The 21,281-nt window shown below is 48.3% G+C and overlaps 1 protein-coding gene across 1 annotated transcript; it reads left to right on the top strand.

Moving 5' to 3' along the window:
- Window positions 1–1,642: 1,642 nt before the first annotated feature.
- Window positions 1,643–19,668, top strand: LOC147359158 (uncharacterized). Its single transcript, XM_086338142.1, has 4 exons — window positions 1,643–1,660; window positions 4,468–4,629; window positions 18,829–19,265; window positions 19,450–19,668. Exons 1-4 carry the CDS (start codon window positions 1,643–1,645, stop codon window positions 19,478–19,480), a joined length of 648 nt encoding a protein of 215 aa, XP_086194268.1. The 3' UTR covers window positions 19,481–19,668.
- Window positions 19,669–21,281: the final 1,613 nt, after the last annotated feature.

The raw sequence follows: 21,281 nt of genomic DNA on the forward strand, positions 1-21,281 counted from the left end.
GGGGAATGCTAGCATAGACAAGGATTAAAGATCGTTTGCACTATCTCTTTTCTCAGCTAACAAACATGAAACGCTCAGTCACAAGCGGGGGAGGCCCTAAGAGATAGTCCTGATTAAAGTCTGCCATCTGCAATCTATAAAGCAGGTAAGAGAGACAGGCTGAGTGTTTATAGCAAAGGATGAAAAAAGATGAGTGTGTTTGCAGCACATGGATCAAGGCTAGACCTCCCTAAAAGCTGTCACTTCCTGGTAGCCAGGAGCCTAATGTTCTAGGGCTGTCTGGTTTTAATTATTTCAATGTATCTGTTTGGAATTGACTTTCTCTCTGTGGGGTGCCTGAGTTTCTGGCTTCTATCCATGAGATATGAGCTACAAACATTTGAGAATATCACAAAGGCAAACAATGATTTGCTCCTGAAGAAGACTGCTTCCCTAGAGTTGCTATTTTCCACTTTTCCCCACCCCCTTAAGGATCTTGTTGTTGACGTGAGTCTTCATTATGTGGAAAAAATCAACAAAAATTAGACAAGTAATAATTACTTGATATGAGGGAGCAGCCATTAATCATAAAAAATTATTTTTTGCTATATCAGGGTATCATTTATATTACTATTTACATACCATTTTTCTGTAAATCATCTCACTTTTTAACATAAAGAAATATATTTAGGAACTTCCCTGGTGGTCCAGTGGCTAAGACTCTGAGCTCCCAGTGTTGGGGGCCCAGGTTTGATCCCTGGTCAGGGAACTAGATCCCACATGCCCCAACAAAGAGTTCTCACACTGCAACTAAAGCTTTTGTATATTTCAACAAAGTCTGAGGCTCCCTTGTGCCGCAACTAAGGCCTGGTGTGGCCAAAAAAAAAAGACGAAAGAAATGTGTTTAAATGGAAGTTCATAGTACTTTATAGAAGCAAGTATCACTCATCATAAAGGAGGAAAGAAGCTTCTCTTGCTGCAGAGTACAGGCTCCAGGCACACAGGCTTCAGCAGTTGTGGTTCACAAGCTCTAGACCTCGGGCTCAGTAGCTGGGCATGGACTTAGTTGTTCCGCGGTATGTGGGATCTTCCTGGACCAGGGACTGAAGCCATGGCCCCTGCATTGGGAGATGGATTCTTATCCACCGTACCACCAGCAAAGTCCAGCATTGAATTTCTTAACTAAAATGTGTACGAGAGAATGCACCCATTGAGCAAAGCCATCTCTTGGTCTACTTCTCTGACTCTCGCAAACCACTCCTTCTCGTCTATACAGGAAAGAGGAGCCCCTGGTCTGTGTCCTGTGCTCTGCTTCGCCTCTCACTGCTCAAGGAGTCTGCGGGGCAAACGGGTCAAACCTATGCAGGGTTCATGCCATCCCCCAGATCCCAGAATCCCCTGCCCAAATGGCCTCAAACCAATTCCAGGGCCTGTGCGGGGCCTCTATGGGCTGGTCCTGTGGAAGTTCTTGGGCCATAGGGTGGTTGAGCTGGGCCTCAGGCCCCGGGTGTCTGTCTGCATCCTATGAGCCCCTCTGACTGTGCTGTGGAGCAGGCGGTGGGAGCCAAGGCTTAAGAGGGAGCCCTACGCACACTCCACATTCCAGGGCAGAACTCCAAGGAGTCAGAGAGTTCCGAATTTGATCCTGACTTTCTAGGGCATGATGCAGCTATTCATCAAGGTATGCAGACAAACTCTATTCTATTTAACATTTTGTGGGTTTCATCATTTGTAAATCCTTGATGTGCGAAATTAGGGTCTCAACTTGTACTCTTGTCCCAGATCCTACAAATGTTCGAGGCCCACCCGATGCTATGAGAGGAAGTCACTTTTATGATACCAATGAGTAGACACTTTTGAGAGAAGTGATAAAAAGGAGGTGGTACACACACAGTTTGTGTAACGGAAGTGCTTCTGCAGCCCATCAGAGGCATTGGAGGAATTTTTGCTAGGCGATACCATAAACTAGGGGCTTCCTTGGTGACTCAGATTACCATCTGAGAATCTGCCTGCAAGGCAGAAGACCTGGGTTGGATCCCTGAGTCAGAAAGATTCCCTGGAGAAGGGAATGGCAACCCACTCCAGTATTCTTGTCTGGAGAAGTCCATGGACGGAGGAGCCTGACTGGCTACAGTCCATGAGGTTGCAAAGAGTCGGACACGACTGAGTGACTAACACTTTCAACTTTTCATCTTTCAATGATAAACTGATAAATACTATTTCTGGCACTTTCTCCACTGCAGGCTCTCTCTGTTCTCAGAGGTGCCAGATGTAAAATAGGCGGTTCTCACATCAGATTCTGAGAAGTTCAAGGAAGTACAAGATTTCCTGACTCAAGAAAATAATTTGACAGAACTCTTGTTTAATTAATTAGAAGATATTAAAATGCTTATAAACATATTCTTTGATACGAACACTGTATGTCATTGATATATAGTGTGGGTGTTTGGTTATAACAGTGAGTGAAATCTGTTTCCAAAAATCTGAAAAGCTTTTGGTTTTGTGCTTCTGAGAAAGAGCTTCTGGGGCTGTGTTTCAGGTTCTGTGCTGACAGGGGTTTAAATTGCCATCTGTACACTCAACCGCCTTTCAGAGCTTTATCTCCAGCCCTGGCCTCTCTCCTCAGGGGAACTCATGTATCCATCTGGCCAGCCAACTCCTCCATCTCACTCCCCACACTTAACATGGAGTGTCCTGTGTTCACTTCCTGTGGCTGATGTAAAAAACCACCACACACTTTGTGGCTTAAAACAACAGAATTTTTTTTAATCTTGCTTTTTTTCCTTGTTGTTGAGTTGTGTAAATCCTTTATATATTGTGGATGCATGCTTTGTGCTAAGTTGCTTCAGTCATGTCAGACTCTTTGCTACCCTATGGATTGTAAGGCTCCTCTGTCCATGGGATTCTCCAGGCAAGAACAGTGGAGTGTGTTGCTAAGACCTCTCCAGGGGAAAAACAGAGATTTTGTCTCTCCCAGCTGTGGGGGCCAGAAATCTGAAGTCGAGGTGTCCGCAGGGCCACGCTCCCTCTGACGGCTCTGGGAGAGAGTCCGTCCTCACCTCTTCTAGCTTCTGGTGGAAGCTAGGTTCTAGGTCCTTAAGTGTTCTTTGGCTTGTGGCTACAATGAATCCAATCTCAGCCTCTATCTTCACAAGGCCTTCTCCCCTCCCTCTGTGTTTCAAATCTTTCTGCCTTTCTCCTAGAACCCCTGTCACTGGAATTGGGGATCACCTAAATCCAGGATGGTCTCATCTCAAGAGCCTTGATTTACTCACATCTGCAAAGGCCTTTCTTTCAAATAAGGTCACCTTCACGGTTCCAGGGATTAGAACATGGACATACCATTCATCCAAGTGGACAAACTGCCATTCATCTCACTATGTGATCTGCTGAATTTCATCAAAACCAGTGCCTTCTGCTGTCTCTGTCTGGGGGAGGAGTGGTACCCACATTCCCCAAGTGGATGTGGGAAGTCATCCCAGCCGCAGCCCCTCCTCTTCCCCCCACATCCAGACAGTCACCAAGGGCTGTCAACCAACCCCTCATAGCTCTGCAATCTGTCCTCTCCCCTTTGGGTCCCACTGCCACCCTCACTGGCCTTCTTTCTGTTTTTCAAACTCTCACCTCAGGGACTGTGCTTGAACCCATGCTTCTCTGGAAGGCTATGTCCCTAAGGCTTCACAGGCAGGTTGGCTCTTTTCAGAGAGCTCTGAGCTCAGGCATTAACATCACCACTTTTGAGAGGACTTCCCTTCCTGATCTGCCTCAAATAGCTTCCCAGTGACTCCATCACGTCACACAGCTTTATTCTTCCCAAACTCCTTTGAACCACATTGTTTACTTGTCGATGTTTTTTTACTTTCTGTCTGCCTCAAAACACACACACACACACACTAAACTACATGAGGCTAGAGAGCCTTGTCTCTTTGTTCAGGTCTGTATCCCCTGTCTTGAGATTAGTGACTAACATGGACTATTTAAAGCAAGTCTACTGAATGAACGATTGGTGCTTCAGTGCTGGCCTTTACCTCCTTTGTCTGTTCAGACAACTGCATGACCTTTTAACTGTCTCAGGTCAAATCTGACCACACTTCTCTAAGGCTTAAACATCATTCACCATTTCCCACAGGTTGTTCTGGGCCCTTAGGTTGACACCCAAGGCCGCCAGTGTACTCCAAACCCTTCCTCAAACTTCCCTCCAGTCACACCTAAGGACCGTTCCATGGCTCTGACTCTGTGCCTTTGCACCTGATGTCCCCTCTCTGGTGTCTTCCTCTTCTTTAAGCTCAGAATCTGACTCTGATTCTTTACTCAAAAACCAGGTCCCACGTTACCGACTCCAGGAAGCCATCTTTGACTTCTCTCCTCTGCCATGCTGGTTCCAGGTTTCTACTGTTGCATTTCCACACGATTGCATCACGTGCATTCTTCCCTGCTTCTCTGTTCTGTCTGACTTCCTGAAGCTAACCCCTGCATGCTCGTGTTCAGCACAAACGCCATGATCACTCTGGACGAGCATCTCTTCGACTTCTTCTGAACCTGCAGCCCTTCCACTTGGCCGTTTCACTCTGGGTCCTCAGGCTGCATGCTCCTGGGAACTTCATCAAGCTGCTGTTTGCCTTTGGAGTGCCTCCTAGCATTGCCCTTGGGGTATCTTGTTTTCTAGAATTGCTTGTCTGGCTTCTGGACTCACTGAGACAGCCTTAATCCCCTGCATTTATGTGGGCTCAGGTTCCATGGTTTCCAGGTCTTTGCCAGCTCCCCTTGACATGCTGCCAGTTACTAGTCTTCCCTTAGCTGGGGCAACTGATGCTGAACCAGGGCCATGGGGCGTCTCAAAGCCAGGAAGGTGAGTTTCAAAGACTGCAGAGAAGTGAAGCAAGAAAAGTTCCAAAAAGTGTCAATTTAACAATCAAGACTTCACTCTGGAGGGAAGATATTCAGAGTCATGATGAGAGAGGCCAGGTCACAGGTGGCCAGCGGGAGACTGGATGTGGAGACGTGGGGGCGAAGGCAGTGGGTACTCTTCAGCTGTGTGAGGGTGCTGTCTTAATCTATCCAGGCTGTTATGATAAAGCCCCACAGACTTATGGGTGACTTACGTGCTGTGCTGTTTAGTCGCTCAGTCACGTCCAACTTTTTTCGATCCCTAGACTGTAGTTTGCCAAGTTCCTCTGTTCATGGGGCATTCTCCAGGCATCATACTCTAGTGGGTTGCCATGCCCTCCTCCAGGGAATCTTCCCAATTCAGGGATTGAACATAGGTCTCCCATATTGCAGGCGGATTCTTTACCATCTGAGCTACCAGGGAAGCCTGAGAAGACTGGAGTGGGTAGCCTATACCTTCTCCAGGGGGACTTCCCAACCCAGGAATCAAACCAGGATCTCCCACACTACAGATGGATTCTTTACTAGCTGAGCTACCAGGGAAGCCCATGGGTGCCTTAGAGACAACAGAAATTCATTTCTCAGTGTTCTAGAAGTTGAAAGTCCAGGATCAGGGTGCCAGCATGCCCCGGTTCTGATGAGAGTCCTCTTCTGCATTGTAGACTGCTGACTTCTCATTGTGTCCTCACGTGGAAGAGAAGCAGAAAGAGGAAGCAAGTGCTATAGCTCTTACAAGGGTACTAATCGCATTTAGAAGGGCTCCACCCTCAATGACCTCAGTTCAGTTCAGTCGCTCAGTCATGTCCGACTTTTTGTGACCCCATGAGTCGCAGCACGCCAGGCCTCCCTGTCCATCACCAACTCCCGGAGTTCACTCAGACTCACGTCCATCGAGTCAGTGATGCCATCCAGCCATCTCATCCTCTGTCGTCCCCTTCTCCTCCTGCCCCAAATCCCTCCCATTGAGTCTTTTCCGGTGAGTCAACTCTTCACATGAGGTGGCCAAAGTACTGGAGCTTCAGCTTTAACATCATTCCCTCCAAAGAACACCCAGGGCTGATCTCCTTCAGAATGGACTGGTTGGATCTCCTTGCAGTCCAAGGGACTCTCAGGAATCTTCTCCAACACCACAGTTCAAAAGCATCAATTCTTCGGCACTCAGCTTCCTTCACAGTCCAACTCTTGCATCCATACATGACCACAGGAAAAACCATAGCCTTGACTAGACTACGACCTCATCTAATTCTAATTACCTCTCAAAGACACCCTTCCTAATACCATCACATCTGGGGGCAGTGATCCTGGCAGGGACAACATTCAGTCCACAACAGATGGAATGCCAGGTCAAGGGGCTGCAAGGTTGAGATATTTTGTGGGTGATGTTAGACTAGAGTGACTTGAGCACCTTAGCAGACACCGCTCATATTCTCAGAGATTCTCTTAAAGAATCCTGTTAAAGGTGAGGTTTTTCTCCTGGGTTTAAGGGAGAATGGATATATGTATATGTATGTCTTAGTCCCTTCACTGTATACCTGAAATTGCCACAACATTGTTAATCAGCTATAAACAAAAAACAAAAAGTTAAAAATTTGGAAAGGGAAAAAGAAAGGTGAGAGTTTCTCAACCTCAACTCTATTAACACTTTGGGCCAGAAAGTCTTTGTTAGGCTTGGGGTGGAGGGCTGGAGAGGAGGGTCTCTGTCCTGGGTATTGAGATGTGTAGCAGTATCCCTGGCTTCCGCCCACTGGATGCGGTTAGCACCCCACAACCCTTGAGTGGAGCAACGGAATGCACTGCATGGAAAACATAGGAAAGTGAGGCTCTGAGTTGTACAGGAAGGAAGAGAAAATGTGAAGGAGGGGAAGTTTGTGTCAGGGAGGAAGCTGGGTCAGGGGGCAGACACAGCTTCAAATTCTCCAGTAAAACAAAAGGCCAGATCAGCCACTAATGGGGAGGAAAAGGAGTGTCGCAGTTTCCACTGCTTCCAGATAAGCTACTGTTTTTCACAAGACGAGACGTAGTTAGGCACGGTTAACTAAAGGGTTCCAAGTGCAAGTCCTTTGAGGAAATTCGCATACTGTTTAGTTCTTCATAAATGTTTATCAGTGAATTAAAAGTTCTGATAAACTGTTTTTTGTTTTTTTTTTAATAAACATGAGACCAGTTAACTCTTTTTGGAAATCTCAGCTTTATTGAGGCATTAATAAAGGTACAAAATTATAAGATATTTGAAGTGTACATCATGGCGATTGATATAACTTTTTGTTTACTTCTGGCATTTCCCAAATGTATTGGGGAACCCTTTCCTTTCTTAACTTCCTTCAAAACAAAACCCCAAAATCCCCACAAAACCCCCATTCATATCTCAAAGGACATGTGTAATCTTTGGGACAGATTCCAGGAAGCACTGTGTGAAGGACCCAAGAGGAGACTATGTGTGAGCCAGACTAAAGGGGAGGGTGTCACCTAAGGACTGATGAGTTTGTTAGTGTGCAGAATTAACACAATTTCCTGTTTTTGTTTTGTCTTATCCAGCAACATTAACTGACCTACAGCAAAGAGCCCCTAGAAATGCAGCCAGCTGCCAAGAGGGTGGAAGGTGACAGGGACAAGGGAGTTGGGTGTTAGTGACACAGTGTTGAAACTGTTGGCCTGGGGAGTGGCTGAGACCTGACCCAGGCTCTCTTTTCACTCACATCTTCTCCAGAGGACAGTGCCAAGACCTCTGGGGACATGGGGAAGGGGTGGACGATTCTGTGTGAGGCGTCACAAAGGAAGGGACCACAACTCTGAGTCTTCATGAGTAAACAGGAGTTTGCTAGGTGGATAAGAAGGGAAAGGACATCCCAGGCCAATGGCATAAAGGTGCAAAGGTGTGGAAGGGTGACAGAAGGTGACAGCTTCCAGAGCTGTTGAGAAATTCAGTGCAGGAGCCAAGGAAAAGGAGAGAACAGAGAAAGCGGGACCGGGGTCATGGGTGCAAACTACAGAGGGCGTTACAGAGGGTGGGAAAGAGAGCATGGATGAAGGTCTTGTACCTTCGTTTTTGATGTTTCCGAAGAGTTTATTGTTATTTTCTAGATAATCTTCCTTCTCAGTTTGTATTTCCTCTTTAACTCAAATTGCTTAAGATAAATTTTAGAAGTATATTTCTAGGTGGTTGTAACTTTTTATCTTCTGGTGGTTATTAAATTCTCATTTTATTGTAATATTATAATCAGAAGATTGTTTGTACTCAGCTTTTTGAAATCCATTAAGGTTTTCATTATTTCCTAAAATTTGGTTAATTTTTGGCTCTTGTATTATCTATCTTTAGAGGGGAAAAACTGCATATACATTAGTTGTACCTTATTATTTATGTTATTTAGTTCTTTTACATGCTGTGTGTGTGTGTTTATGTGTCTGTATCCAAATCTTATTCTCTTATGGACTAAGAGTCTTAAATTGAATTATTCTATCTCCAATGACTTTCTTTTTTATGTATCTTTTTAAAGTTGTTTTTTTTTAATGTGGACCATTTTTAAAGTCTTTATTAAATTTGCTACAATATTGATTCTGTTTTGTATTTTGGTTTTTTGGCCAGGAGGCATGTGCGATTTTAGCTCCCCGACCAGGGATCGAACCTGCACCCCAGCACCGAAAGGTGAAGTCTTCACCATTGGGCCACCAGAAAAGTCCCTCCAATGACTTTCTACTATTTCTCTTTGAGGTTCCTGTAAAGAAGGTCTTAATCTTGAGAATAGTGTGATCACACTTGTAATTTAGAAGAGAAAACTTGGGCAGCCACGCGGAGGAGGGTTTTGGGTGGAGATTGGAGGTGGCAGGCTAGGAGTCCAGGCAGAGGTCATGGAGAAAGAAAAGGAGGCGACACACGCCCGGAGAATCACATGGATGTGTGGGCATACAGGAGGCAGAGGAGCTGGGAGGACCCACGATGCTGCTGCTAGAATTCAGGTTTGGAGATGGGATACAGTGAGTAGGGTGTCCTCACACTGTATTGTAACAAGCTGTTGATTATTTATGGATTTTGTTTTGTTTTGCTTTTGGCTGCACTCACATGGCTTGCAGGACCTTAGTTTCCTGACCAGGGATTGAACTTGTGTCCCCTGCAGGGGAAGCACTGAGTCCTAACCTTTGGATCACCAGGGACGTCCCAACTTGTTGTTTATTTGACTTATCTCTATCTCCCCAGTAAGGGCGGGACCATGTCTGCTTGCTGTCTGTTGTCTCCTCTGAGCCCAGCACAAGTAGTTCCTGGCACACAGTACAGGTTGCAAGACAGAATTTAATAAGTGAATGAAACCCTGTCTCTGAGATGGCTGTGGGACCGCCAGGGGAGGTGTCCAGTGGGTGGTTGGGAATGCAGGTTGGAGAGGAGTCAGGGCAGTGAGTCCCTGATGAGAAAGCATGCTTGCTGAAATGGGGGTGGGGGGAGGGGGGCAGGGACAAGCAAAAGGGGTCAGGGCAGAATTTGGTGGGGTCCCAAGGGGCTGCCCTTTCTGCAAGGGACTCGAGTCTGCCTTCAGTCATGGTGCCCATGCACTGGGAATCAGGAGTCCTGGGAATCTCTCATTTTGTCAGAGGATTTTGTCTGTCCATTCAAAGATTCGACCCCACCTCTATCCAGTGTCTATTCCATCCATATCACTTCATTGACTATTTCCCCTCTTCTCCACCAATTCTCCTCCAGGTTATTTTTTTTTTCTCTCTCTCTCCCTATATTCTCCTGTCTCCTCTTGGATTTTCCCTCCAGTTCATAAAACAGAGGGTCTGGGCTGTCCCCTGCTCCCTCACCGATCACTGGTAGGGTTTAGAGGCAGCCCTCACCCCTCTGTGTGTCTGATCCATCATTTGCATGGTATAAGAAGACCTACCTTCCCCTGTTATGCCGTCTTTACACAGGCCTCTGTTTCTAAAATAAACTATTATTTAATAGCAGTGAAGACTTTCACCACCTTAATCCACAATTCTGTGGCGATTCACATGACACTGCTTCTAAATGCTGTCAACTCAGAATTATTTGGGTGGGCTGTTACAGGACAGAGTGGACGTGGTCTCAGAAGCCGCCTCTAGCATGGGGAGCAGGCTCGAACCGACTCTGTGTTCCGAGGGCTCCACCTGGAATGTGAAGAGCTTGCCAAACGTTTGCTAAATAAATGAAAAGTGATCATTCTATATCTCATTAATATTCCTTAAATTATAAAGTGTTTTAAGAGGTGAAGAGAGTTCTTACCCAGACAGTCTTTCCATGGGTTGGGAGTGATGGGAGCATCCTTGATAGGAGGCTCAGTGCCCAGAGGGTCATGTGACCTGAGGTCCAGAGCTGGGAGGGGAGTCCAGACTCCTAGAACCAGCCTGTAGGTTTCCTGGAAGGACCCTCAGGAGGACCCTCTCTAGGAGGAGACTTCTAGTAACCACAGTGATGGGATTAAGGAACCTCTCCCCTTGAGGTATCTGGATGCAGCTGGGTGTGAATTAACTGGTGAAAAGTAACCTGCAAATCTGGGAGTCGTAGCATGTTATGAAAACCTTTTAAAATGAAGAAGGGCCTGCCTTCATGGATGTTAGGGCATTTATGGGTCAGTTGGAGGAGATGGAAAGAACAGACTTTGGTGTGAGGACCCCCAAGCAATGGGAAAGTACTCCAGGGAGCAGAACTTCCTCACTGTGGTCTGGACTCCTCTGTGGGTATCAGCTTGCTGTGAGCCTCCTGACCTGTGTGAAGAAATCACGCATGTGCAGGTATGTGCATTCGGGGGGTGGGGTGGGTAAAGAGTCTACAGCCAAGGGAAGACCCAGGCATCACTGACCATGGTCTGCTGTGGTCAAACAAGTCTGCAAGGTGATGCCAGCCCCTTCATCAGTTCCGTGCCCAGAAACCCACCTCCTTGGGACTTTGCCCACTATTTCTTAAATCTCCCCCTTTATTTCTTCAAGGCTCTTTCCCTTTTATCTGGACCCTCGTACTTTCTGGCTCCCCAGAAACCTCGACCCATAAGCAGTCTCCTTGGCTCCCTGGCAGTCTCTATTGGAGTCGTCCCTATTGGGTCTGCCATGCTCCAACCCGCCCCTGCAGAGAACGGTGGGGAGGGTGTGTCCCCTTCTGTTCCGTGTAGCTGTCCCTCTGTCTCTTTCTTTCCTTCCCAGCCAAGCTTCTGGAAAGACTTGTGCAATTTGTTATCTTTACTTGTTTCTTATCTAGATTCAGCGTGATCCAGTCCATTTTACACCTTTTTTCTCAGAAGCCTTTCTCCAACCAAGGTCATCAGTTTGCCAAATCCAATCCCAATGGAACCCACTTTCTAAACTTAACCTTCTTTGTCTTCTTGGCAGCATTTCACATCTACGTCTCCTTCTCCTTAATGTTTTCTCCTCCTTGGCCTTCTAAGGAGGGTGAATATATATAATCCATCTTCCAAACTGGGCCACTGTTTAAAGTGAAAGGGGGCACGCATTAATTATCATGCCAGGTTGTCCTAAACCAAGACTCCCTCAGGCAAGCTCAGACTTACAGTCCTCCCTGCCTCCAAAACCTCCCTCTCCCATCTCTGGCTGCTCATCCTCAGGCTCCTTTGTGGGGTCCTTCTTCTCCATCCTCTCCTTAAGCGTGCCCCCAGCATTCCCCTGCTCTCCCTCCGCACCATCTCCCTGTATGATGTTATCCACTCGTGGCTCAATCCTTGTCTGTCTACAGTGTTTTGATTCCTATACTCCACATACAAACCCAACTGCTGAATAGAAGTCTCTACCCGGTTGTCCTAGAGGCAGCTCCACATCTATATTTAAAACCAAATTCATTATCTTTAACTCCAAACAGGTTATCTTCCTGTGGGTGAATGGTAGGTGGAGGAACATGAAGGAAGTGGTGATTAAGAACATAGCTTCTGCAACCTAAGTGTCCACTGACAGATAAATGGATAAAGAAGATCAGCATAGATGCAGAATGGAATATTATTCAGCCATAATGAAGAATGAAACACAGTCATTTGCAGTAACACAGATGGACCTAGAGAGTATCACACTAAGTGAAGTAAGTCAAAGAAAGACAAATACCATATGCGATAACTTATTTGTGGAATCTAAAAAGGATACGAAATTTATAAAACAGAAAAGACTCACAGACATAGAAAGTAACCCTATGGTTATCAAAGGGGAAGGGGAGAGAGGGACAAATTAGTTTGGGATTAGCAGATACACACTATTATATATAAACTAGATACAAATGACAAGGACCTTCTGTATAGTATCAGATCAGATCAGTCGCTCAGTCGTGTCCGACTCTTTGCGACCCCATGAATCACAGCACGCCAGGCCTCCCTGTCCATCACCAACTCCCGGAGTTCACCCAGACTCACGTCCATCGAGTCAGTGATGCCATCCAGCCATCTCATCCTCTGTCGTCCCCTTTTCCTCTTGCCCCCAATCCCTCCCAGCATCAGAGTCTTTTCCAATGAGGCAACTCTTCACATGAGGTGGCCAAAGTACTGGAGTTTCAGCTTTAGCATCATTCCTTCCAAAGAAATCCCAGGGCTGATCTCCTTCACAATGGACTGGTTGGATCTCCTTGCAGTCCAAGGGACTCTCAAGAGTCTTCTCCAACACCACAGTTCAAAAGCATCCATTCTTCAGCGCTCAGCCTTCTTCACAGTCCAACTCTCACATCCATACATGACCACAGGAAAAACCATAGCCTTGACTAGACGAACCTTTGTTGGCAAAGTAATGTCTCTGCTTTTGAATATGCTATCTAGGTTGGTCATAACTTTCCTTCCAAGGAGTAAGTGTCTTTTAATTTCATGGCTGCAGTCACCATCTGCAGTGATTTTGGAGCCCAGAAAAATAAAGTCTGACACTGTTTCCACTGTTTCCCCATCTATTTCCCATGAAGTGATGGGACCAGATGCCATGATCTTTGTTTTCTGAATGTTGAGCTATAAGCCAACTTTTTCACTCTCCTCTTTCACTTTCATCAAGAGGCTTTTTAGTTCCTCTTCACTTTCTGCCATAAGGGTGGTGTCATCTGCATATCTGAGGTTATTGATAGTTCTCCCAGCAATCTTGATTCCAGCTTGTGTTTCTTCTAGTCCAGCGTTTCTCATGATGCACTCTGCATATAAGTTAAATAAGCAGGGTGACAATATACAGCCTTGACGGACTCCTTTTCCTATTTGGAACCAGTCTGTTGTTTCATGTCCAGTTCTAACTGTTGCTTCCTGACCTGCATACAAATTTCTCAAGAGGCAGATCAGGTGGTCTGGTATTCCCATCTCTTGAAGAATTTTCCACAGTTTATTGTGATCCACACAATCAAAGGCTTTGGCATAGTCAATAAAGCAGAAATAGATGTTTTTCTGTAACTCTCTTGCTTTTTCTATGATCTAGCGGATGTTGGCAATTTGATCTCTGGTTCCTCTGCCTTTTCTAAAACCAGCTTGAATATCAGGAAGTTCACGGTTCACATATTGCTGAAGCCTGGCTTGGAGAATTTTGAGCATTACTTTACTAGCGTGTGAGATGGGTGCAATTGTGCAGTAGTTTGAGCATTCTTTGGCATTGCCTTTCTTTGGGACTGGAGTGAAAACTGACCTTTTCCAGTCCTGTGGCCACTGCTGAGTTTCCCAAATTTGCTGGCATATTGAGTGCAGCACTTTCACAGCATCATCTTTCAGGATTTGGAATAACTCAATTGGAATTCTATCACCTCCACTAGCTTTGTTCGTAGTGATGCTTTCTAAGGCCCACTTGACTTCTGTATAGCATAGAGAACTATATTCAATAACTTAAAACAAGCTATCATGAAAAAGAATCTGAAAAAGAATGCATATAGTCTCTAGAGCCAAGTCTGGCTCCAGAAACATTTTCTCAAGCACCTTAGTATTTTCTGTGTGCCAATGGGCTAGAAAAGTGTCCAGCAAATAATAAGTGCTCAACAAATTTTTTTCACCCTCCATCTAGCCCAGCAATTTGTCTACCTAAAGTGAAAGTGTTAATCGCTCAGTTGTGTCCAACTCTTTGCGATCCCATGGACTGTAGCCCACCAGGCTTCTCTGTCCATTGGATTTTCCAGGCGAGAATACTGGAGGGGGTTGCCATTCCCTTCTCCAGGGGATCTTCCCAGCCCAGGGATCAAACCCCAGTCTCCTGCATTGCAGGTGGACTCTTTACTGCCTGAAACACCAGGGAAGCACAAAGATTGTCTACCCAGGTGTAGGCCTATTTTCCTCGTCTTTCCTTACTCTACATCTGGCAACTCCTGTCAATTATACCTTAAAATGTTAAGTGCCTTTCCAGAGTTTACTTAATTATTATTCTGTTTTCAAAGTACTTTTAAAATTGAAGTAGAATTGATTTACAATACTGTGTTATCTGCTACACAGCAAAGTGATGCAGTTATACACATACATTCTTTTTCTTGTGTAATTACTTTTCTATATTCCTAGTTCATTGTCCAAGATGTCTTGATATTGAGAAGTCAACTCCCAGAGTGCCAGGTAAGAATGCAGAGTACACAGACCTGGATGTCTGCAGAGTCTGAGGCTTTTCCTTCCAAACCTCCACTCTGCTTGCTTTCTTAGAACCTTGCTGCATCACCATGGAAACAAGTCCAGGCCTGCCTCCTGGAAGATGAGGGACTCTGTGGAGCAGAGATGAGCCATCCTGCTAAAGCCAGGCTACAACCAGTGCCCAGCCAAACCTGCAGCTGACCACAGATCCAAGATCAGAGGAACTGCTACCTGAGCCCAGAGCAAACTGCTGACCTGCAGAAAGATAAGCTAAATGAGTGGTTGTTTTCAACCACCAAATTTTGGAATAGTCTGTTTTGCAGGAAAAACTTACTGGTACACTTAGAAACGGGTATTCCCAGATGGTTAAGAACCCACCTGCCAGTGCAGGAGACATAAGAGACTTGGGTTCGATCCCTGGGTCAGGAAGATCCCCTGGAGGAGGGCACAGCAACCCACTCCAGTATTCTTGCCTGGAGAATCCCATGGACAGAGGAGCCTTGTGGGTTACAGTCCATGGGGTCACAGAGAGTCAGATGAGGTGCCTTAGGATGCCTACATGCTTAGGAATTTGCCATAGACAGGGTAGCTTGAATAACAGAAATTATTTTCTCATACTTCTAGAGGCTAGAGGTCCAGGACCAAGGTACCAGCAGAGTTAACTTCTGGTGAGAACTCTCTTCCTGGCTTACAGATGGCCTTCTTGCTGTGTCCTCGTGTGAGCCCAGAAAGAGAGATCTCTGGTGTCTCTTCCTCTTTGTATAAGGACATTGATCCTATCAGATTGTTGTCATTATTCAGTCACTAAGTAGTGTCTGACTCTTCGTAACCCCACAGACTGCAGCACGCCAGACTTCCCTGTCCTCCGTTATCTCCTGTAGTTTGCTCAAGTTCATGTCCATTACGTCAGTGATGCTATCTAACCTATCAGATTAGGGGCCCGAATTTATAGCCTGATTTAATCTTAATTACTTCCTTACAGTCTCTGTCTCCATATACACTAGCACTGGGGATTAGGGCTTCAATGTATGAATTTGGGGAGGGGGTGGCACACACAATTCAGTCCATAGCAGGTAGCAACCATCAAGTGGAAGTAGAGGCCATAAGAGCTGCTAAGTGAAAGTGAAAGTGTCAGTCACTCAGTCATGTCCGACTTTGTGACCCCGTGGACTGTAGCCCGCCAGTCTCCTCTGTCCATGAAATTCTCCAGGCAAGAACATTGGAATGGGTTGCCATGCCCTTCTCCAGGGGATCTTCCCAATCCAGGGATCGAACCGCATTGCAGGAAGATTCTCTAGCATTTGAGCTATCTGGGAAGCTAAGAGCTGCTAAGATCACCTGAAAGGAGTGTGAAGACAGAGGAGACCCACTGACCAAGGACAGATTCAGGGTCCCCAGTCTGGGGACCAGCAGACCAGTCCCCTGGGGCCCACAGTGGATAAGGAGTCCTGTGAGAACAGAGAGGGAAAGGTCAAAGAAGTACAAGGAGGACCAAGGGGTTGATAAGGAGGCACGGATGCCAAGCCATCCATCATTTCACAGAGGAGGAAATGACTAATACAGTCAGTGCAGCCGGCAGAGGTCAGGGGCAGAGGTCAGGGGCTGAGATGTGCCCACTGGTCTTGGCCTGGTCCTTGGTGACCCCCGACAAACGTCAGAAGTATGGTAGAGCCAGAAGCCATGTCTCCAGTGGACTGAGGAACAGAAAGGAGATAAGGAAAGCAACAGGCAGATTGCTTCTCAGGATGCTGCTGAGAAGTCTGGACGAGAAGGCACAAGAGAAATCAAGAATGCAGAATCAAGAAGAGATTTTTTTATGACAGGAGAGACTGATGTGTCTGTATAGGCTGAGAGGAATGAGCTAGAAACCAGGAGATGTTCATAATGAGGGAACACGGTTTAGAGGAGGCAGAGAGGCAGGCGGCAATAGCTAGCCTTTCTTAGCATTTGCCTGTGCCAAGTTCTCTGTGCAGCCTCTCTCATATAATCCTTCCATCAACTCTGTGAGGTAAAGGCAAGTACCATCCCATTTCACTGATGAGGAAACCGAGGCACTGAGGAGCTTAAGAAATCTGCCCAAGATCACACAGCCAGGAAGGGATATAAATGGGATTGGAACCCCGGCAGCCCGACTCCACCGGCTGGGGGATCTGACCTGGATTTTGGCCTGCTTCTAAAATTAACAGGAAAGCAGTGGGGTGCGGGGGTGGGAGGGGGGTGCGTGGAAGCAGACTCGGTAGGGAGGAAGGATTTGATGGAGATCATGTGATCCCAGTGGCCTCAATTTGTTTTTCCAGTGGTAGGAGACAAGAAGCTAAGCATTAGGCCCGGGGTCGGAAGGGAGCATGTGGAGAGAGTGATGGAGGCCCAGAATAGTAAGTGGTTTAGACCCAAGGCTGCTACATGTGCTGGCAGGTGGTACCCAGTTGGGAGTCTGAGCCTGTAGCGATGCCAGCACTGTGGTGGTGCCCTTCCCAGCAGTGCTCAGGATCCAAGAGAGGGAGGAGGCCTGGCACCGGCTCCAGGCTGGGAGGCTTGCCAAGGGGGTGCCACCAAAGGGTGGGGAGAAGGGCGCTGGGTCATGGCGAGCATCTGTCATTCCTGACTTGGCTGTGTCTAAAGGGAGGCCTGCACCCATCCCACGGCGGTCACCCCTGAATCTCAGAGCCGGGGCTTGGCCTGCTGTGTGCTCAGGGTCCCCAGAGAGGATCTGATTCCAATAGAGCCTGGAGTTCAAGCCGAGTCCAGGAGGGTAGGAAGTAAGAGGGGCTGAGAGACAGGGTGCAAAAAGTAGAGGGAGGGGGTGAGGGGTGACCGGGCAGGGTGCCAAGAAAGGTGAAAACGGAGATGTGAGCACGGGGTAGAAGGACCCCTCAGGGCCTGTGCAGTCCTGCCTGGGCAGGCTTGGGGGCTTGAAAGGACTTGGGCTTCCCTGGTAGCTCAGCTGGTAAAGAATCCGCCTGCAATGCAGGCGAGAGATTTGAGACCCCAGTTTGATTCCTGGGTTGGGAAGATGCCCTGCAGGAGGGCATGGCAACCCACTCCAGGATTCTTGCCTGGAGAATCCCCATGGACAGAGGAGCCTGGTGGGCTACAGTCCATGGAGTCGCAAAGAGTTGGACACGACTGAGCACAGCACAGCACATTTTACACCCTCATCCACACCCATATTCCTATGCCAAAACTGAATGGAAGTGTCTCAGAACTTTCCCTTTGTCCTTAAGAGTAGGGACCTCTGAGGGGAGGCTAAAACAGAGGAGGCCACAGGAGTTGCCTGAATAAACTTTTCTTTTCACGTAACCCCAGCACAGCCCAGAAAACCCACACAGGGGCACCAGCAGGAGTGGGTTTATCTTCCATGGCTGAAGGACTCTTCAGGGAGAGAAATCCTGGGGAATGGGCTGGGACGACCAGCAATGGGGGAAATGTTAATTTTACCCAACCCACATTTACAGAGCTCCTAATATATACCAGGCACTATCTGAACAAGACAGGTGGTGTGATCTCATGTAGCAGCTCCCAGAGCACCTTCTCCAGGATGGTAACCATCTCCCATTTTTTAAAAAGGGGGTGGGGTTCCCAGATGCATATAAGTTTGGGAAACACTAGGTTAAAGAGAGTTAAACAGATTTACTCCCTGCAGGACTTGTCAGAGCCTTTAATCTGTCACTATGCTCCAAGACATTCCATGAAGTGGAACTGAATTTAGGGTACTTCCCTGCCCCCACCCCCACCCCAGGCCTGCTTAACCACAGGTTTCTCTCATTCCTGGCAGACCTAGGACAGGAACACGTGATCCACCAACACGCGTGGAGAAGCGTAACACGGTGGCAGAATTCAGCTGTGAAGTCAGTCACAAGACCTGGCTCCCAACACAGGCTCCGAGGTGGGGCCTCAGGCAGGCTGCTTCAGTCCTGTGCACTGTGTCCATGTTCCCACCTGTCAACTGCAGCTCAAGCAGTGTCTCCCTAGTGCAGGCGTCAGGGTTTTAATGCCTGTGAAGCTGGGAGTGCTGTGCCTGGCATCCAGAAACCACTGACTCAAAGGACACTGGCCTGGCTTGAGAGACCCTTCTGTCTGCTCTAAAACGCTATGACTTGCTGGCCTAAAAACCTCTGATTTGGGGGCCAGGGTCAGAGTTCCTGTCTTCTCCCTGAGCAGTCTCAAATGGCTGTCAAAGCCTGTGACAAGAACAGGGAAAGAGCAGTCTTGAGGGATGAGGGTGGGGAGGAGGGGGGGGGAGAAGGGTGGGAATAGGGGAGAAGGGTGGGAATAGGGGAGGGGCGAGGGGAGGAGGAGGGGGAATGGGGGGGAGGGGGGAGGGGGAATGGGGGAGGGGAGAGCAGGAATGGGGGAAGGGAGGGGAGAGCAGGAATGGGGGAAGGGGGGGGAGAGCAGGAATGGGGGAGGGGAGGGGAGGGGAGGGGGAAGGAGGTACTTCCGTTTCCATTCCCATCAGCGAGCGCAGGCTCTAGGAATCTGCGGTCGGTGGGCTGGATTGACTTCTTGGACAGGGTGGCGACAGGCCGGGAACGGCCGGCCAGCCACCCACGCCCTTAGGGCCCCAGGATTGCTGCGGCCCAAGTGGGCACACCGGAAACCTCCCCAGGCCGGGCAGGCGCTGAGCAGCCGCGGGACTTGGCCTGGGCCCAGCCCTGTCCTTCCTGGAGGTGGCCGCTGGCGGGAGACTTACCAGAAACGCTCCGCGGCCGCCGCTCGGGCTGACGTCAGCGCCTCCGGAGGGCGTCGGGCCTGGGGGATTTCTAGCCCCTGGGGTGTCTGGGGAAAGGATGCCTCCTCTTCCAAGTGCAGCGTACCACTTCTTCAGGGTCTGAGAGAAATGGGAACAGATGGTGGTGCCTTAGGAGAGAGGGAGTTTGAACTGGGAGGCATCGGGTAAGGATCAGGTCTCCACCTTGGGACTGGGGGCGCTGCTCCCCAAGTTCCAGACCCCACCTGTCCCCTCTGGCCCCTAGAAACCAGCCCCCTGGTGTTGCCCACGCAGGAGAGACCCTTCTGTACACTTGACCGTCTGCCTTCACATTCATTTAGTAGGCTTTCTTTTATTCTCTGAACCCAGGGATGGGGAGAGTGGCGGCGAATGGAGATGATGGTCCCAGTGACACCTGTGAAGTACAGTGATCCCCATTTTACAAGACCCAGAGGTCAAGCATCCTGCCCAAGGTCGACCGCTGCCCTGGAATTTGAACCCACGTCATTCATTGTCAATGTTCTCTCTAGGTAGGAGGAAAAGTTCAGAATCCCGAAACGTGCATATAAATCAACAGAACATCTCTGATGGAAGGAATGCTTTCTGTCCTTGTTAAGGGAAAAACATTGTAGAGCCCTGGTGTGCGAAGCTTTGTTGGCTGCCTCTGAGGACTTAACAGTTTTTCCAGGAGCGTGCCCCATTACCACCAGACAATTCAGACAGCCCCCGCCCTCCCCCCGCTTCTGGGTTGCCCCACCCCCGCCCCCCAGCTCTCCCTAGTCTCTTTTTCTAGCCAAGGTGGGGCCTCCAGAGCTCATGGCTTCGGGCCCAGGGCTCGCCTTGCCTCGCCTCCTTTCTTGGCAGCCGCTAGAGCCCGCTGCAGTTTTTGGCCTAGCAAACCCTTTCTTGCCTCCCCAAGGGAGAGTTTTGATTGGCTTCAGCTGGGATGACCTCATCCTCTAGAATTTGGGGATGTTCCCATTTTCCACTGCTCCACCTTCAGCCAAGGAGTTCCCCTCTGGCCATCTTTTCTCTGAAGGCCACCCTACCCCAACCTGCCCGAGTGTTGGAATCCCCCAGACTCACTTGGGCAGGCCAGTGTGTGCCCAAGATTCCTGTTCTCTTTCCACACCAGCATTCCTGGGTGGTCTTGGATGCTCCCAGCTTTGTCCAACCCCTCCCGCATGTTCCCTCCACCCTCAGAGCCCGCCCCTCCCCTCCTCAGGCCTCCGCTCCAAAATTCATAGGAGACTGCATTATTTAAAACGATCACAATCATTCTCCTGTCAGCTCTTCTTTAAGATCATCTCACTTGATCTTCATAATAATCCTATGATACAAAGATTGTCATCCCCAGTTGACAGATGAAGACACAAAGTATTAGAGAGTTGATGTAAACTGCTCAAGATGAACAGCTAGTAGGGATGGAGTCTGGATCCAGACCCAGGCGTGTCTGGCTCCAAAGCCACCGCATGGTGCTTATCGCCTTGAGAAATACTGCTGGCTGCACCCACATGTGTGATCCTGCCAGGCACAGTGCTGGCTCTCCTGGAAGGATCATCAACAAATCCCATTGGCTCTAACCTTCCAAAAATCTCCAGAATCCGACCACTTCTACCACAGCCCCTTTGCTGAGACAGCACCGCCTTCTACCTGAATTTACTGAACCGGTCTAGGAGGTCTCCTGCTTCTGCCTTCTCTCCACATAGCAGCTAGGGTGGCCCTTTAAAACAGTCCCTTTGATCCTGTCTCTTCTGTGCTCAGAGCCCTCAGGTGGGTCCCATCTCACTCATGCTGCTGCTGCTGCTGCTAAGTTGCTTCAGTCGTGTCCGACTCTGTGCGACCCCATAGACGGAAGCCGACCAGGCTCCCCTGTCCCTGGGATTCTCCATGCAAGAGCACTGCAGTGGGTTGCCATTTCCTTCTCCAATGCATGAAAGTGAAAAGTGAAAGTGAAGTCGCTCAGTCATGTCCGACTCTTCTGGACCCCATGGACTGCAGCCTACCAGGCTCCTCCATCCATGGGATTTTCCAGGCAAGAGTACTGGCTGGAGTGGGGTGCCATCGCCTTCTCTGATCTCACTCATAGTCAAAGCCAGAGTCCCTACATTGGCCCAAGAGACCCTCCACACCCACAATCCCACAAACCTCTCTCCCTTCTCCCACTGTGGACTCTGATTTCACTTCTTACTGTTCTTGCG

The sequence above is a fragment of the Bos grunniens genome, chromosome 14, assembly GCF_055505025.1.
Source record: "Bos grunniens cultivar Pamir isolate PY7600 chromosome 14, Bosgru_T2T1.0, whole genome shotgun sequence".
Classification (NCBI taxonomy): Eukaryota; Metazoa; Chordata; class Mammalia; order Artiodactyla; family Bovidae; genus Bos; species Bos grunniens.

Excerpts from the sequence above, each read along its gene's own strand:
- LOC147359158 (XM_086338142.1), top strand. Across the intron at positions 4,630-18,828 it reads CTCCTAGCATTGCCCTTGGG|CGAGCGCAGGCTCTAGGAAT; the intron begins GTATCTTGTTTT and ends CATTCCCATCAG. Across the intron at positions 19,266-19,449 it reads TTTGAACTGGGAGGCATCGG|GGATGGGGAGAGTGGCGGCG; the intron begins GTAAGGATCAGG and ends CTCTGAACCCAG.